The 18,213-nt window shown below is 55.8% G+C and overlaps 1 protein-coding gene across 1 annotated transcript; it reads left to right on the top strand.

The window, feature by feature from the left end:
- Positions 1–3,192: 3,192 nt before the first annotated feature.
- Positions 3,193–4,682, top strand: LOC100281038 (arogenate dehydrogenase). The gene is given in 1 exon segment (NM_001153957.2): positions 3,193–4,682. A coding segment is annotated over 1 exon segment (1,083 nt). The 5' UTR covers positions 3,193–3,330; the 3' UTR covers positions 4,414–4,682.
- Positions 4,683–18,213: the final 13,531 nt, after the last annotated feature.

The following is an 18,213-nucleotide window of genomic DNA, read 5'->3' as shown; positions in this document are numbered from 1 at the left end:
ATCAAACATTCATTGTGATGGGTCCATCTCCACTTGGTTGATTTACCTCCTACAACAACTACAATAATGGTTAGAAAAATGATGGTATTGAAATACACCTACTAAATATTGAGTAAGGTCATTGTAGGACACCCCTCAATGTGTCAGGTATACCAGATGGGCTATGGGCTATTGTCGTGTCAGGTATACCAAATGGCCTATGGCTATTGTCAAGTATGTCTGATGGGCTATGTGGGCTGGAGGAGAGATATAAGTAAATGTTGAATACTCTATACGAGCGACAACTTCCGTTCGGTCTTTCTTCTTCCCCACGTTGTAGTTCTTCTACCCTTTCTTCATTCTCTCTGTTGAGTCCATTCGTTCCTCCCGTCAAGCATTTCTTACGTCGGAGCCACGGAGAGGGGTGCTAACACAATGTTAATATCAATATACACCATTCAACGGTATCTTTGCTGTCAGTATCCTAAATATGGAGTACCCACTCCTGCTGGGTCTAGGCGGGGCCATGGATGACGAGCAGTCTACTCCAACCTAGAGTTGGACTCGGCAGGGCCACTGGCCTCTGGGTCACCGGCGTCATCACATACCCCGATAGTGAGATTACTCAACATCTACAGTCTAGGGTCGGACCCCAGTAGGACGGTCCCGGACCCCTGCGTGTGCCATCCGGACCTCCAACTAGGGGAGGTTCGGTGCTGCCAAGTGTCCAGGCCATCGCGGATGGGACACGAACCTCCATAAGTGCCTTCCAGACCCCGGCCAGGGGCGCGGCGCTTCCGCATGGCCCAAGACATATCGCGGAAGCCACCATGCTTCGTTTGACGTAAGCCTCTGACACCAGGACCGCCTGCATTAAATATGGGCAGGATTTGCACCTGTCCACATCAGGGGCAGGTAGCATGTACCTCGTATTAAATGCATGCAACGTGTGCAGTCCATAAGGCTTGGGGCGCGCTAATAACTCGCATGTTACCGAGACGAAGACCATTGACCCACTGCGCTGTGCGTGGGTAACTCCCATCATGACTTCCACAATTCCCGTTGTCGAGCCATGCATGAGACAGGCGGAGGAGACAGGACAACACCATCCACCTACTCCCCTACGCAAGACGACGAGGCAACCGACACCGCTTGAAAGTCACCTAGAGGGGAGTGAATAGGCGAAACCTGAAAAATTATAAACTTTAAAGACAAAATTCACCCGAGTTTAGCATTTAGAACTAGTAATAATGAAATCAGAGTGCGGAAGATAGTTCTTCTTGCCACGAGTTGCTCAATCAATGCGGATAACCTTGGGAGCTAACTTAAAACGATCTCATGCAAGAGAACTTAGAGAGATGGGAGAGGAAGAATCAAATCGCAAAGCAAGATTAACACATAGACAAGAGTGATTTGTTTCCGGGGGTTCGGTTCCGAAGAATCTACTCCCTATTGAGGAGGCCACGTAGACCAGGTCTTTCAACCCTTTCCCTCTATCAAAGGGTTGCTTAGACCAGTTGAGTGCTTCTTCTTAATCTCGAGGGTCACTTAGACCCCGCAAGAATCACCACACAATTAGGTGTCTCTTACTAGCTTTACAAATCACTAAGAGTCTAGAAGGAGATGAAGAAAGCACGATCAAGAAACCAAGCCAAAAGAGCAACAACAAAATCACAATGTCACACTCTCTTGAGTCTCTCCAAAGCACTAATCACTAATGATCTTGAAACACAGTTATGGCACTTATAAAGGACTTTGAAGTTGAGTGCGGATAAAGTGAAGAACTTGCTCTAAGCAATGTATGAAAGTTGTAGAGGCTTGGGTGAATTGAATGGAGTTGATTGGGAATGTATTTATAGCCCCTCAATCACCACATAGTTGTTGCTAACTTTCCTGCTACACGCGGACGGTCCGCCCCTGCATATCAATGGTTGAAATCGCAACGGTCGTCAGTAACGATTATAAGTGCATTAAATGTGTCGTCAGATGTCAGATAAAGCAGTCGCAGACGATCTGGGCGTGCCCCTGGACGCTACACAAGGACGCTAAAAATGATTTTTACCGAACCCGACACCTTCGAGTTTTCAACTAGACAAACTAGTTAGTCCATAAGGTTGTGATGTCATCAAGCACCAAAAGCAATTAGAGAAAATGGTAAAGACCATTTCCCTTTCACCGGTGCCTACACAGTTGTCTTCACCCTCATGCCGACGAGACAGGACGAAGGTGCGGCTGGGCATGGAATCCGCACGGTGACCAAATGAAGATCTTGAACCGCAGGATTAATAGCTCCAAGTTCCGTTTTTTATACAGCTAAGGCCCACCTGTCGGGGCTCCTCATTGCCCATGTACATGCCTCCCTTTGGCTGTAAAAGGGAGGGCATGCACGCTACTTAGAAATAGACACACACACGACACACGGGACCAGACTCGAGCCTATACAGGGACTCGGGGACGGGAAATTCACTCTTGAACTCCCTCGGAGGCATCTCCAACCAGTCTCATACATTGTCAAGCTCTCAGCAATATAACTCACAAGTAGAGTAGGATTACGCTCTAGCGGTCTGAACCACTCTAAACCATCGTGTGTTCTTGTGTTCGTCCATCTCTCCAGACAAACCCTAGATTGTCCCCTGTTCTTAGGATTAGTAAGGGACATTCCGTCACCCAGCTGGAGTTTTTATCTTCGACATTTGCTATAAGACATTTTCCAATTATGATAATTTACTCCTAGACGTTTTCCAATAGCAAAAAATAGTTACCGGAGGAGATACAAAAATTGTTTTGGATTTTGTTCTTTCCAACAATCCCCTTTATTTGAAGGGAACGAGGCTATGATTTGAGGAACTGGTGATTTTTTTCATTCGAGTTGGGTCTGGAGAGCCCTGTAACTTTTTTGGTTATTCCTATCTCATGTAAATTGGATGTGATTGAAAAAAATTATAATTTTTTTAACTTGTTTTGTATTGAAACCCACTAAATCTCATCCAATTTACATAGACTGAGAATAATAAAACGAACCACCTTAACGTGGCTGTCGTATTTTCAGCTGGAGCTGCGGTTGCAACTTTAGCTGCAGCGAAAGGATGCGTTGTTGTAAATACAAGTCCAAGACTCCCCAACAAATGATCCTAGCAGGTGTCTGTCACCTACTACTTAGGTTGGGTCGTTCGGTGTGATGTGATGTTGACACGCACACGCACTCCCATCTAATTCTCCAGCGACCAACCACACCCAAAGGCCCAAGTAAACGCCAGAGAGGAGAGGAGAGGAGAGGAGTGGAGAGCAGAGGAGAGCAGCAGCCAGCCAGCAGCAGCAGCCGAGAGCCCAACCCCAACTCCACAAGCAAAGATGCTGTCGTCTTCCACCTCCACCCTCCGCCTCCACCAACCAACCCGACCCCACCGGCGCCACCCGCCGGCCCCGGCCTTGGGGGTCGCCACCCACCTGGCCTCCCCGCGGCGGTGGCGCGGACACGCCCCGGGGGCGGGGGCGCCCCTCCGCGCGCGGCCCCAGCGCATCCGCGCGGTGGACGCCGCCCAGCCGTTCGACTACGAGTCCCGCGCGGCGGGGCTGCTGGAGGAGCGGCAGCGGCTGAAGATCGCCATCGTCGGGTTCGGCAACTTCGGGCAGTTCCTGGCGCGCACGTTCGCGCGGCAGGGGCACACGCTGCTGGCGCACTCGCGGACGGACCACACGGCGCTGGCGACGACGCTGGGGGCCACCTTCTTCGCGGACCCGCACGACCTGTGCGAGTGCCACCCGGACGTGGTGCTCCTGGCCACCTCCATCCTGTCGGCCGAGGCCGTGCTGCGCTCGCTCCCCGTGCACCGCCTCCGCCGCAACACGCTCTTCGTGGACGTGCTGTCCGTGAAGGAGTTCCCCAAGAACCTGCTGCTCAGCTCCCTGCCCCCCGACTTTGACGTCATCTGCACGCACCCCATGTTCGGGCCGGAGTCGGCGCGCGACGGCTGGGACGGCCTGCCCTTCGTGTTCGACCGGGTCCGCGTCGGGGACTGCCCCGCGCGCCGCGCCCGCGCCGACGCCTTCCTCAACATCTTCGAGCGCGAGGGCTGCCGGATGGTGGAGATGTCCTGCGCCGAGCACGACGCGCACGCCGCCGAGACCCAGTTCCTGACGCACACCGTGGGGCGGATGCTCGCCATGCTGGAGCTGCGCTCCACGCCCATCAACACCAAGGGCTACGAGACGCTGCTCCGCCTCGTGGACAACACCTGCAGCGACAGCTTCGACCTCTACAACGGCCTCTTCATGTACAACAAGAACTCCACCGAGCTGCTCAACCGCCTCGAGTGGGCCATGGACTCCGTCAAGAAGAGGCTCTTCGACGGCCTCCACGACGTGCTTCGGAAGCAGCTCTTCGAGGGGTCCCCGCACGCCCCCGACGTCTCCTCCTCCAACGTCCGCAAGTAGACACGGCCGCCGCCGGGGGGGGGGGGGGGGGGTTCGTCTCGCCCCCAATCTCATCATCATCTGTTGTTAGTAATAAATTAAATTCCAGTTCCAATTCTCCTTGCCATTGTATTTGTAGTACCAGCCTGTATCTGTATTCTCCGTTTCTCCTCCCAACTCCCTCCTGTCAGTTCAGTTTTACAGTTGAGGGATGAAATGTGGCAGCTTGGCATTGCAATTTGTGACAAACAAACTGAATAAATAAGCAATCTTTGGCATTGCAAGTCTGTAATAATAACACCAGGACGAGGGAAAATCAGAAGAGGTCTCAAATACAGTGCGCAGTCAAAAACCAGATGGCTTTCGGGTCCCTAATTCATGAACGCTGCTGCTGCTGATTACGGTTGGTAAGCTGCTTTCTTGACAGCGGTGGCAGGAACACTGACTGGGTCAGGTGCAACACCACAGAGAAAACTAAAAACCGTGTGCTTCGGGGGCGCTGCACCGCCGTGGAAAAACAGCTTCTGGTATAGGTCCGGGTCACATCGTTGTCAGCGGAGTGCTCTGTCTGTCTGTCTGTCTGTGAGAATCGCGCGGTTGTTAGAGCAAATGGTTGGTCGGAGCTGAAGGTGCTGTGGAAGTAGAGATGCCCACCATTTAAATGGGCATTTAGGGTGTGTTTGGTATGTATATAGTGAGATGAAAGGGGGCGGATATAGTTGGTTGGATAAGAGTCACGTATGAGTGAAGTAAACATCGGAGTAGTTTTTTGTGACAACGTGACCCAAAAAATCAAGGGAACTGTGTCAACCCCGCTCCATCATATTTTGACCTCAAATCAAACATATCCTAATTCATTAGGATATATATATATATATATATATATATATATATATATATATATATATATATATATATATATATATATATATATATATATATATATATAGACTTAATATTTTAATTGTGGATTTTTTATTGGGAAAAAGCCTTTACTCAATGGGTAAAATGGGTATTAGAACGTTACACCTTAACTCATGCCCCGTTAACCCGTGGATATAAAATATCCACTATAAACTTAGTCTAAAGGCATGAATTTGAGCTTCATTCATCCATCTCTTTTACTATTTAACAATCTTTTAAGGCATAGTGTCATAGAAGGCTTAACGGCTATTTGATGACCATAATGAACATGTAATATGCTATGTAGTACTATCTAATGTTGCTACTTTATCCAATTATCTTTGGTGTTGTTGAATGGATGGTTAAATGATGCTAAAAAAATTATAACAATATTTAGATAGATATACTTGACATTTGTACAATATACCATTTTGATAGATGTTTATTTTTTGTGGATCAGGATGACCCGACGGGTGACTCATACCAATATAGTTATAGGTATAAAGTAAATTCATACCCAATAGTGTATATAGATGATTTCGGTGGATATTTACCCATTATCATCTCTATGCGTGGGAGTCATCATAAATCGAAGAAGACGTGCAAGCACGGCCGCAGATTGAACTAAGTCTTTGTTATTTTTTTCTCGTTTTTTTTATTTTTTTAGAAGTGCGTTTTTCTAGTTGAGGGCAGCACGCAGTCCCCATTTGTACAGTAGGAAACTAGAAATTACTGCTGCAGTCTACTGCTAATCGCTAGCGGGATTCATGTGGTCAAAAACATGAACTGGCCCGCCCACATTTTTACTGCGAGGGCAAAGCCAGACACGTGCCGTGACAAGTTCAAGCACGACCCCGCCGGCCACCGGATCGGATCAGGGGTCCCCGGTCCCTTCCTTCCGTCCAAAACTACCATAGTATTCTCGTGCTTCGTTCAGGGTACGCTCCCCCCACCACACCCCCCCCCCCCCCCCCCACCCACACACAACAACATCTGTGCAGAAAGCTTATTGACACTGAACGAAGCACGTTAGGCCAAATTAGGATGTGTTTGATTGAATATATATGAAGGGATGGAATAGGATGGCCACAATTTCAATAGTGTTTGGATGAGAGTCATGTAGAGACTAGATAAACTCCGAGTAGTTTTTGGTGGTGGCATGATCCAAAAAATTGTGTGAGGGCAAAGTCAGGGTACCATATAAACATGGATAAAATGATCAAACGTTTCACTCTCACGATGTAAGTAATCTTTACTCCTGAGCAAACAATTATCTAAAGCGAAGCTGAAGCCACCAAACAATAGTGCATATCTATACTATACTTAAAGCAACAGTTTCAACGGTCGTCCCGCGTCATCTTTTTACAAATAACCTCTCACAACTATTTCAAATTAATCCGTTGCACGCATATAGATGGCCAAACGGCGACCCGGCACGGGCCAAACACCCGCGGGCCACAAATCTGACACAGGCACGTCATGCTGGCCTCCTGACTGTGCCGGGCCAGCCTGTTAGCCCGTCAGTCCATTTAATTAAATCAGGGCAAAACTGTCTAACCAGTGCAACAACATGCTCAGATGTTTTTAAAATTGAATATAAATTGTATATATGTATATACGTTTTTGTAAAATAAATAAATATAATCGTGTCGGGCCGGGCCAGCACTACGGGCTAGGCTACAGCCCAAGCACGACATGATGTTCTTGGCTCTTGCAAGCATTAGGTCGTTTCTGAGACCATATTGGCGCAATGGACTTCATAGTGTTTGAGGTTGCTGAATTGGATGGAGCAACAATGATTTGTCACACTAATAGTAAAATGAAAGGTTATTTGTTGGTTTTAAACGTTAGTAATTGCTACGAAGTAGCATAATTTATATGGAGCGCATCCAGTTTTTATTGATGCGTGACTTTAGCAATCACTCCATATTTTGATTTATCTTTTTTATAAGTTTGAGTTCATGTGACTTACAAACTTGTCGGCGTTTCGATCCCGGGGGGTCCCTGGACCGACGAGTAAATTGTCGCTGCGTGTCCCAGCCCAGATGGGTCGGCGCGAGACGGAACACGAGGGGGGAAAGACAACAAGGGGAAACCGCGGCCTTCGTGTTGTCCTGCGCCCAGGGCGGATGCGCTTGCAGTAGGGGGTTACAAGCGTTCGCGAGGGAGAGAGAGAGACCGTCCGCCAGCCCGTTCTCCCCGCGCGGCCACCTTCTCGTACGAGAGCCCTGGGCCTTTCTTTTATAGACGTAAGGAGAGGGCCTAGGTGTACAATGGGGGGTGTAGCAATGTGCTAACGTGTTTAGCAGAGAGGAGCCAGAGCCCTAAGTACATGCCGTCGTGGCTGTCGGAGAAGTTTTGGCGCCCTGTTCATGTGATGTCGTGGCCGTCGGAGGAGCGCTTGAGCCCCGTGGAAGTACAGCTGTCGAGGCTATCGGATCCTTGTTGACGTCTCCTTGCTTCCGTAAGGGGCTGAGAGCCGCCGTCGTCATGGAGCACGCGGGGTGCCATCATTACTTGTTTACCGGGGCGAGCCAGATGGGACGTCGGTCTTGTTCCCCGTAGCCTGAGCTAGCTAGGGGTAGGGTAATGATGGCCCCTCCTGTGACGTGGTCGGTCCGAGCCCGAGGTCGGGCGAGGCGGAGGCTCCTCCGAGGTCGAGGCTGAGTCTGGGCCCGGGGGTCGGGCGAGGCGGAGACCGTCGTCCGAGGTCGAGGTTGAGTCCGAGCCCCAGGGGTCGGGCGAGGCGGAGACCGCCTTCCGGAGTCGAGGCTGAGTCCGAGCCCTGGGGTCGGGCGAGGCGGAGTCCGTCTTCCGAGGTCGAGGCTGAGTCTGATCCCTGGGGTCGGGCGAGGCGGAGACCGTCGTCCGGCGTCGAGGTTGAGTCTGAGCCCTGGGGTCGGGCGAGGCGGAGTCCGTCGTCCGAGGTCGAGGTTGAGTCCGAGCCCTGGGGTCGGGCGAGGCGGAGACCGTCGTCCGGCGTCGAGGTTGAGTCTGAGCCCTGGGGTCGGTCGAGGTGGAGTCCGTCGTCCGAGGTCGAGGTTGAGTCCGAGCCCTGGGATCGGGCGAGATGGAGCTTCCTATGGCGCCTGAGGACGGTCTTGGCGGCTGTCAGCCTCACCTTGACGGGTGGCACATCAGTCGGAGCAGCACAAGCGACGCTGTTTTCCTGTCAGGTCGGTCAGTGGAGCGGCGAAGTGACTGCGGTCACTTCGGCTCTATCGACTGAGGAGCGTGCGTCAGGATAAGGTGTCAGGCGGTCCTTGCATTAAATGCTCCTGCGATACGGTCGGTTGGCGTGGTGATCCGGCCAAGGTTGCTTCTCCGCGAAGCCTGTCCGAGCTGGGCCTCGGGCGAGTCGAAGGTGTGTCCGTTGCTTGAGGGGACCCTCGGGCGAGACGTGAATTCTCCTGGGTCGGTTACCTTTGCCCGAGGCTGGGCTCGGGCGAGGCGAGATCGTGTCCCTTGAGCGGACGGAGCCTTGACCTGAATCGCGCCCATCAGGCCTTTGCAGCTTTGTGCTGATGGGGGTTACCTAACTGAGATTAGGAGTCTTGGGGGTACCCCTAATTATGGTCCCCGACAGTAGCCCCCGAGCCTCGAAGGGAGTGTTAGTACTCGCTTGGAGGCTTTTGTCGCACTTTTTTGCAAGGGTACCGGCCTTTCTCGGTTGCATTTCGTTTCGGTGGGTGCGCGCGAGCGCACCCGCCGGGTGTAGCCCCCGAGGCCTCAGAGGAGTGGTTTGACTCCTTTGAGGTCTTAGCGCGTTTCGTGATGCCTCGGCCGGTCTGGTTGTTCCCTCATGCGAACTGGCCGTAGCCCAGGTGCATAGTCAGGTTCCAAGTTCTCGGGCTGGTATGTTGACGCTGTCAACGGTTTGGCCGGAGCCGGGTTTGCGAGAGCAGCCCTCGAGCCTCCGCGCAGAGCGAGAGGACGGTCAAGGACTGACTCGGCTTTTTTCATACGCCCCTTCGTCGCCTTTCCGCAAGGAGGAGGGGGGGGGGGGGGAAAGCGCCATGTTGCCCTCGGAGGGCGCCGAACATGGTGTCTCCAGTGAGTTGCTAACGGGTGATCCGAGTGGACGCCCGTGCCCCGTTCGATAAGGGTCGGCTAGTGGCCCAGAGGCGCGCTCCAAAAGTACCTGCAGGTGATTTGCTGGACCCGGTCCCGTTTGATAGGGTCCGAGGGCTCGATGCCTCCCTCTGATGGGATTCCATTATAGAATCGCTCCTGCTGGTCTCGGAAATGTCCTAGGGTACCTCGGGAGCTTAGCCCGAGCCTCGGCCATGTATCGGACGTACCCAGAGTCATCCCTCGCTCTGCGTGCTCTGAGGCGGCTGTCGAACCCTTCGGGGGCCAGCCTACGAACCCCTGATCAGTAGTGGGCGCGGAGCCCGAGTGGTCTGAGGCGGCTGTCGAACCCCTCCGAGGGGCCAGCCTTCGAACCTCTGACCAGTAGTGGGCGCGGAGCTCGAGTGCTCTGAGGCGGCTGTCGAACCCTTCCGAGGGGCCAGCCTTCAAACCTCTGATCAGTAGGAGGGCTCGGGGCCCGCTTCCTTCGCGGAGAAGGATCCCTTTCGGAGTATCCCCTTTCCCGGTCCCTGTAGCAAGAGAGAGAAAGAGGAAGAGGAAAAGAATACGAATTTGAACGACGTGGCGCACCTTTTTTGACGCAGTCATTATGGCGGAGGTGAAGTGTCGCCCGCTTCGCCTGCCAAAGGTGTCGCCTGTTCTGCCGCAGAGTTAATGCGACGGGACGAGTGGTTGGCGGGGCGGCCGTTGTGCGTGCGCGAGCCGTTCGAGGAACGGAACACGGGCACATCGTCTTCACGCCGTGGGAGAGGGCTCTCTCGCTATCCCAGGAGGGGACGTGAGCCCGCAGACGACTTGACTGCTGCTTCCGCCCGACTGCCGCCGCCATTACTACCAGCCCACTTTTGGCCATATCGACCGTCGCGCCTTCTCCTGCGGCTGAATGACCCATGACCGATGTGCTCGGTTGGCACTGTTGGGCCATGCGCAGGGTTGCCTCGAGTCGCGGCACTGGTTCCGCAGTCGAGAAGGCGCGGTACTGGCGCAAGTGGCGGTGCAGTTTCTCGCACGTAATAACCGGCGCGCCGGTTACATGACGTGTGGGCCTGGGCCTCCATGCTGGACGCGTCAAAGTCGAAAGGGTGCGCCCCCTTGGTGCAGTTGCATGCCGCCTGCATGGCGGTCCGCCCTTTCACCCGCTGGTCTGGGCGAAAGTGGAGGAGTGCTTGTAACCGCTGGGCAGTTACGCGCACCGCGCGCGGCGGTTTGGCTCCTTCTATCCTGGGCCTGCTTGCATGACGCGTAGGACCCAGCCCCCGTGTCGTAGAGGGAAGACCTTGGAGCGTGTTGGTGAAGACTCAGTCCGCGACGGCTGAGGACGCAAGTGGGGAGAGTCACCTTTAAAAGGAGGGCAACCCCCTTGGATGGCAACCATGTCTTCGCACTCTCCTCATGCATCGCGCCCTTCCACCTTCCGAGCCCCCGGATGGGGAGCGCCCGCGTTGCTTTCATCTTGTCGTCGTTGGAGGAACGCAACTTCGTGGAAGTTGGTACCTTTCAGCCATCGCTCGGCTTCAAGGATTTTCATCAGGCGGCCCGGCTGCATCCCCTCGCCGGTGGTCACCCAAGACGGTGGCCACCAGTTTGATGGTGGGGAGAAGCAAGCCGGGCTGCGGCCTCCGCCCCGCCCTCAGCTTCAAGGATCTTCATCATCCTGGCTGGGGCGGAGGCCAGGCTGAGCCAGAGCTCTACCTCCCGCACGGGTCGGCGGGCCACCTCTTCTTCCAGCTTCTGGGGGTGGAAACCATCCTCCAGCTCTGCGGAGGAGGCGCCCTCCAGCCATGCCGGGGAAGGCGAACTGTTGCTGCCCAGCCAGGGTGCAACATTCCGTCCTCTGTCCTCGTTTTCGTGGCGAGGACGGGAGTGAGGACCTGCCGGTGCACTTTGGGGCGGCCGGCGCTCGCTGGTGCGGTGTTGGTGGACAGGTGGACGCCGCCGTCGGTGCTGAGGTGGTGGCAGCTGGAGAAAGCTTATCCGCCGACGAGCCCGTCAGCGCTACCCGCGGACCGACCTCCGGCTCTTTGGCTTTAATGTCTGGTTCTCGTCCCTTGAGTGGGGACGCGAACGAGAGCCTTCCGGCGGCAGCGTCCGTCCCGGGACCATCGCTGCTGCTGCAGAGGTCACTGGCGAGTCGCTCGGAGATTGCCGTCCCGCAGGCTCTCCGATGTGGAGGTTGTTCATACCCGCAGGAGTGGAACCAGAGTTCCGTTTGTAATGGCACCTTGAGTGCCGGTGTCTTGTTCATTGCAGCTGTCGGGGCCTGAACATGTAGGTATTTTGGGTGTAATACCATGTTTCTTCCTTATTTCGAGCACCAGGACTCGCCTGTCGACTAGCTGGACCGCTTAAATAAGTGTGAGTTGCCTCGTGCGGAAGGTGACGAGTGAGGTATCCGTATCCCGGAGGCGTAGGAGTCCCTCGGCTCGGTCGGCCTTGCCGCCCGAGGCTTCTCTTGCTTAGTTAAAGAAACCCTCGGCCGCTCTGCGATGAGCCGGTGCCGGAGGCAGCGGTGTCAGCATGGACAGAGACGGAGTTGGCTCGAAAAGAAGCTTCGTCGGCCGGAGCCTGGCCGGGCTATCCACTGGCTGGACCAGCGCCGGAGTCGGGTTGCCGAGGCCATGAGCCGGGCTGATGTCCTCGGGGGACAGCTGGCTGAGGCTACGGAGCGGCCGATCGAGCCGTTTGCTCGGGCCGGGTTCCTGGAGGAGACCCTAGCGGCGATGGCCCAGGCGTGGTGCCGACAGGTTCCTTCGAGGTGGAGATCCTCCGACCGTGTTGCCGTCCGAGGCCGGGTCAGATTCCGCCGAAGGTGGAGTCGATGCCGAGGGTGCTGCTGCTCCCCTACTGATGTCTGATCCTGTAGGAACAGTTTATCTGTAGTGTGTGTATGTTTTTTGCAGCCGCCGAGGCCCAAACATACCGTCGTCGTGTTGTAAAGCTGCGTTTCTTTTCCCTTTGTTTCGAGTATCAGGACTTATTTGTCGGTAACAGAATTGTTTGTCCGAGCGAGAGTTACTTTTCACGGAAGGTGATGAGTGAGGTATCCGTATCCCGGAGGCGTAGGAGTCCCTCGGCTCGGTCAGCCTTGCCGCTTACGTGTACTCTTACTCGTCCGTTGGATTCTGTTATCGATATAGTCGAGAAGGCACGAAAAATCATTTCGGCAGAAGAGTTTTCGAGCGTTAAGACTTGTTCGGTCAGCGGAATCGCTTATCCGAGCGTGAGTTACTTATCGCAGAAGGTGATGAGTGAGGTATCCGTATCCCGGAGGCGTAGGAGTCCCTTGGCTCGGTCGGCCTTGCTGTTTACGTGTACTCCGTCGTTTTCAGGATCCCACTTTCGAAGTAGTCGAAAAGCACGAAAGATGTTTTGGCAGAAAGACTTTTTCCGAGGAAAATTTTGACGCAGAGGGGGTGCCCCCCCTTCTAGCCCCCGAGGGAGGGTCGGGCTTTGCCGAGGCAAGGCTGACCCTTCCTTGATGGTTAGACTTTATTTGTGTATGTAAACGAGGTATATGAACGACTTGAAAACATCTTAAGGGTAGAAGCGACGTAGTTGTTGGATGTTCCAAACGTTGTTGTAGAACTCGCCTTGACTGTTGGCCAGTTTGTATGTTCCGGGCTTCAAAATCTTGGTGATGATGAACGGCCCTTCCCAGGGAGGCATGAGCTTGTGACGCCCTCGGGCGTCTTGTCGTAGCCGAAGTACCAAGTCGCCCACCTGGAGGTCTCGGGACCGAACCCCTCGGGCGTGGTAGCGTCGCAGGGACTGCTGATACCGCGCCGAGTGTAGTAAGGCCATGTCCCGAGCCTCTTCCAGCTGGTCCAGTGAGTCTTCTCGATTGGTTCGATTGCTTCGGTCGTCATACGCCTTCATCCTCGGGGATCTGTATTCTAAGTCTGTGGGCAAGATAGCCTCGGTCCCATAGACTAGAAAGAACGGCGTGAAGCCCGTGGCTCAGCTTGGCATTGTTCTCAGACTCTAGACCACCGAGGGGAGTTCCTTCATCCATCGCCTGCCGAACTTGTTGAGGTCGTTGTAGATTCGTGCCTTGAGTCCTTGCAGAATCATGCCGTTGGCACGCTCTACTTGCCCATTCGTCATGGGGTGAGCTACGGCGGCCCAGTCCACCCGGATGTGGTGATCCTCGCAGAAGTCCAGGAACTTTCTGCCGGTGAACTGGGTGTCGTTGTCGGTGATGATGGAGTTCGGGACCCCAAAGCGATGGATGATGTTGGTGAAGAACGCCACCGCCTGTTCGGACCTGATGCTGTTTAGGGGTCGGACCTCGATCCACTTGGAGAATTTGTCGATAGCGACCAGCAGGTGCGTGTAGCCCTCGGGTGCCTTCTGCAAGGGACCGACGAGGTCCAGACCCCACACAGCAAACGACCAGGTGATGGGTATCGTTTGCAGAGCCTGAGCGGGCAGGTGGGTCTGCTTTGCGTAGAATTGACACCCTTGGCAGGTGCGTACAATCCTAGTGGCATCGGCCACCGCGGTTGGCCAGTAGAAACCCTGTCGGAAGGCGTTTCCAACGAGGGCCCGAGGTGCTGCGTGGTGACCGCAAACCCCCGAGTGTATTTCTTGTAATAATTCCTGACCTTCGGCGATGGATATGCATCGCTGGAGGATGCCTGAGGGGCTGCGGTGGTAGAGCTCCTTTCCGTCACCCAGCAAGATGAACGACTTGGCGCGCCGCGCTAGTCGCCGAGCTTCGGCTCTGTCGAGGGGTAGCTCTCCTTGGTGGAGATATTGCAGGTACGGGGTCTGCCAGTTTCGATTAGGTGTGACCCCATTCCGCTCTTCCTCGACGCGCAGTGCCTCACTCTCGGGGGCCGAGGGTGCCTCGGGCTGAGCCAAGGGTGCCTCGGGCTGAGCCGAGGGCGCCTCGGGCAGGGCCGAGACCTTCTCGGGCTCGGGCGTGTCGTCGGTCTTGACTGAGGGTTGATGTAGGTCTCGGGAGAAGACGTCCAGGGGAACCGTTGTCCGCCCCGAGGCTATCTTAGCCAGCTCGTCCGTAGTCTCGTTGTATCGTCGGGCGATGTGGTTGAGCTCGAGCCCGTAGAACTTGTCCTCCAGGCGCCGAACCTCATCGCAGTAGGCTTCCATCTTCGGGTCACGACAATGGGAGTTCTTCATGACTTGGTCGATGACAAGCTGCGAGTCGCCACGAGCGTTGAGGCGTCGGACCCCTAGCTCGATGGCGATGCGCAACCCGTTAACCAGAGCCTCGTACTCGGCCACGTTGTTGGACGCCGGGAAATGGAGGCGCAGCACGTAGCGGAGGTGCTTCCCGAGGGGGGAGATGAAGAGCAGGCCCGCACCCGCTCCTGTTTTCATCAACGACCCGTCGAAAAACATGGTCCAGAGTTCCGGTTGGATCGGAGCTGCTGGAAGCTGGGTATCGACCCATTCAGCCACAAAGTCCGCCAAGACTTGGGACTTAACGGCCTTCCGAGGGGCGAACGAGATTGTCTCGCCCATGATCTCCACCGCCCACTTTGCAATCCTACCCGAGGCCTCTCGGCACTGGATGATCTCTCCCAGGGGGAAGGATGACACCACAGTCACCGGATGAGACTCGAAGTAGTGTCGCAACTTTCACCGCGTCAGAATTATCGCATACAGTAGCTTCTGAATTTGCGGGTAGCGGATTTTGGTCTCGGACAGTACTTCACTGATGAAGTAGACTGGCCTCTGGACGGGCAATGTGTGCCCCTCTTCTTGTCTCTCGACCGCGATCACGGCGCTGACCACCTGAGTGGTAGCGGCGACGTAGATCAAGAGGGCTTCTCCGGCAGCGGGGGGCACCAAGATGGGCGCGCTTGTAAGGAGCGCCTTTAGGTTCCCGAGGGCTTCCTCGGCCTCGGGGGTCCAAGTGAAGCACTCGGTCTTCCTTAAGAGGCGGTACAGAGGTAGGCCTCTTTCGCCGAGGCGTGAGATGAAATGGCTCAGAGCCGCAAGGCATCCCATGACCCTCTGTACTCCTTTCAAGTCCTTGATGGGCCCCATGTTGGTGATGGCCGCGATTTTCTCCGGGTTGGCCTCGATGCCTCGCTCGGAGACGATGAACCCCAGGAGCATGCCTCGGGGGACTCCGAAGACACACTTCTCGGGATTGAGTTTTACGCCTTTCGCCTTGAGACACTGGAATGTCGTTTCAAGGTCGGAGAGGAGGTCGGAGGCCTTTCTCGTCTTGACTATGATGTCATCGACGTAAGCCTCGACCATTCGACCAATGTGCTCTCCGAACACGTGGTTCATGCACCTTTGGTATGTCGCACCCGCATTCCTCAAACCGAATGGCATAGTAACATAGCAGTACATGCCAAAGGGTGTGATGGAAGAAGTCGCGAGCTGGTCGGACTCTTTCATCCTGATTTGGTGATACCCTGAGTAGGCATCGAGGAAAGACAGGGTTTCGCACCCAGCAGTGGAATCCACGATTTGATCGATGCGAGGCAGAGGGTAGGGAACCTTCGGACATGCTATGTTTAGACCGGTGTAGTCTACACACATCCGCCATTTCCCTCCTTTCTTTCTCACAAGCACAGGGTTGGCAAGCCATTCGGGATGGAATACCTCTTTGATGAACCCTGCAGCCATCAGCTTGTGGATCTCCTCGCCTATGGCTCTGCGCTTTTCTTCGTCGAATCGGCGCAGAGGCTGCTTCACGGGTCAGGCTCCGGCTCGGATATCCAGCGAGTGCTCGGCGACATCCCTCGGTATGCCAGGCATGTCCGAGGGACTCCACGCAAAAACTTCGGCGTTCGCGCGGAGAAAGTCGACGAGCACTGCTTCCTATTCGGGGTCGAGCTCGGCGCCGATCCGGATCTGCTTGGAGGCGTCGTTGCTGGGGTCGAGAGGGACGGACTTAACCGTCTCAGCTGGCTCGAAGTTGCCGGCGTGGCGCTTCGCATCTGGCGCCTCCTTGGAGACGCTCTCCAGGTCGGCGATGAGGGCCTCAGATTCGGCGAGGGCCTCGGCGTACTCCATGCACTCCACATCGCATTCGTACGCGTGTCGGTACGTGGAGCCGACGGTGATGACCCCGTTGGGGCCCGACATCTTAAGCTTGAGGTAGGTGTAGTTGGGGACAGCCATGAACTTAACGTAGCATGGTCTCCCCAGTACTGCGTGGTAGGTTCTCCGGAACCCGACCACCTCGAACGTGAGGGTTTCCTTTCGGAAGTTGGAGGGAGTCCCGAAGCAGACGGGCAGATCGAGTTGCCCAAGGGGTTGGACGCGTTTCCCGGGGATGATCCCGTGAAAGGGCGCCGCGCCGACCCGGATCGAGGACAGATCGATCTGCAGGAGCCCGAGGGTCTCGGCGTAGATGATGTTGAGGCTGCTGCCTCCGTCCATGAAGACCTTGGTAAGCCTGATGTTGCCAATGACGGGATCGACAACGAGCGGGTACTTCCCCGGGCTCGGCACGCGGTCGGGGTGGTCGCCCTGGTCGAAGGTGATGGGCTTGTCGGACCAGTCTAGGTAGACTGGCGCCGCCACCTTCACCGAGCAGACCTCCCGGCGCTCTTGCTTGCGGTGCCGAGCCGAGGCGTTCGCCACTTGCCCACCGTAGATCATGAAGCAGTCGTGGACATCGGGAAACTCCTCTGCCTTGTGATCCTCCTTCTTCTTGTTGTTGTGGGCTCTGCCACCTTCCGCCGGTGGCCCGGCCTTGTGGAAATAGCGCCAAAGCATGACGCACTCCTCAAGGGTGTGCTTGACGGGACCCTGATGATAGGGGCACGACTCCTTGAGCATCTTGTCGAACAGGTTGGCGCCTCCGGGAGGCTTCCGAGGGTTCCTGTGCTCGGCGGCGTCGCGTTTCGCTTGCGACTTCTTCTTGCCCTTCTTCCTCGCGCCGCGCTGAGCGGATGCCTCGGGGACGTCTTCCGACTGGCGCCCCTGAGGCTGCTTGTCCTTTCAGAAGATGGCCTCGACCGCCTCCTGACCAGAGGCGAACTTGGTGGCGATATCCATCAGCTCGCTCGCCCTGGTGGGAGTCTTGCGACCCAGCTTGCTCACCAGGTCGCGGCAAGTGGTGCCGGCGAGGAACGCGCCAATGACATCCGAGTCGGTGATGTTGGGCAGCTCGGTGCGCTGCTTCAAAAATCGCCGGCTGTAGTCCCGCAGGGACTCTCCCGGCTGCTGGCGGCAGCTTCGGAGATCCCAGGAGTTCCTAGGGCGCACGTATGTGCCCTGGAAGTTGCCGGCGAAGGCTTTGACCAGGTCGTCCCAGTTGGAGATCTGCGCAGGAGGCAGATGCTCCAGCCAGGCTCGGGCGGCGTCGGAGAGGAACAAGGGAAGGTTGCGGATGATGAGGTTGTCATCGTCCGTCCCACCCAGCTGGCAGGCCAGCCGGTAGTCCGCGAGCCACAGTTCCGGCTTTGACTCCCCCGAGTATTTGGTGATGGTAGTCGGGGTTCGGAACCGGGTCGGGAACGGTGCCCGTCGTATGGCCCGGCTGAAAGCTCGCGGATCGAGTGGTTCAGGCGAGGGGCTCCGATCCTCCCCGCTGTCGTAGCGTCCCCCGCGCCTGGGGTGGTAGCCTCGGTGCACCTTCTCGTCGAGGTGGGCTCGACGGTCGCGGCGGTGGTGCTCGTTGCCAAGGCGACCCGGGGCCGCAGGCGCTGTGTTCCGCGTGCGCCCGGTGTGGACCAAGGCTTCCCACATGAATCGGGAAGTCGCGGCGCGATGCTCCGGGGGTATCCTTGCCTTCGGGAGGCAGAGCTTTCGGCCCGTCGGACCGCGACATCCTCCAGGAGATTCTTGAGCTCTCCCTGGATTCGCCGCCCCTCGGTGGTGAATGGTTCCGGC

This window comes from Zea mays, chromosome 5, assembly GCF_902167145.1.
Source record: "Zea mays cultivar B73 chromosome 5, Zm-B73-REFERENCE-NAM-5.0, whole genome shotgun sequence".
NCBI classification, from domain to species: domain Eukaryota; kingdom Viridiplantae; phylum Streptophyta; class Magnoliopsida; order Poales; family Poaceae; genus Zea; species Zea mays.
The sequence above is the reverse complement of the archived record's forward strand: the minus strand, read 5'-3'. Positions and strand labels throughout refer to the sequence as shown.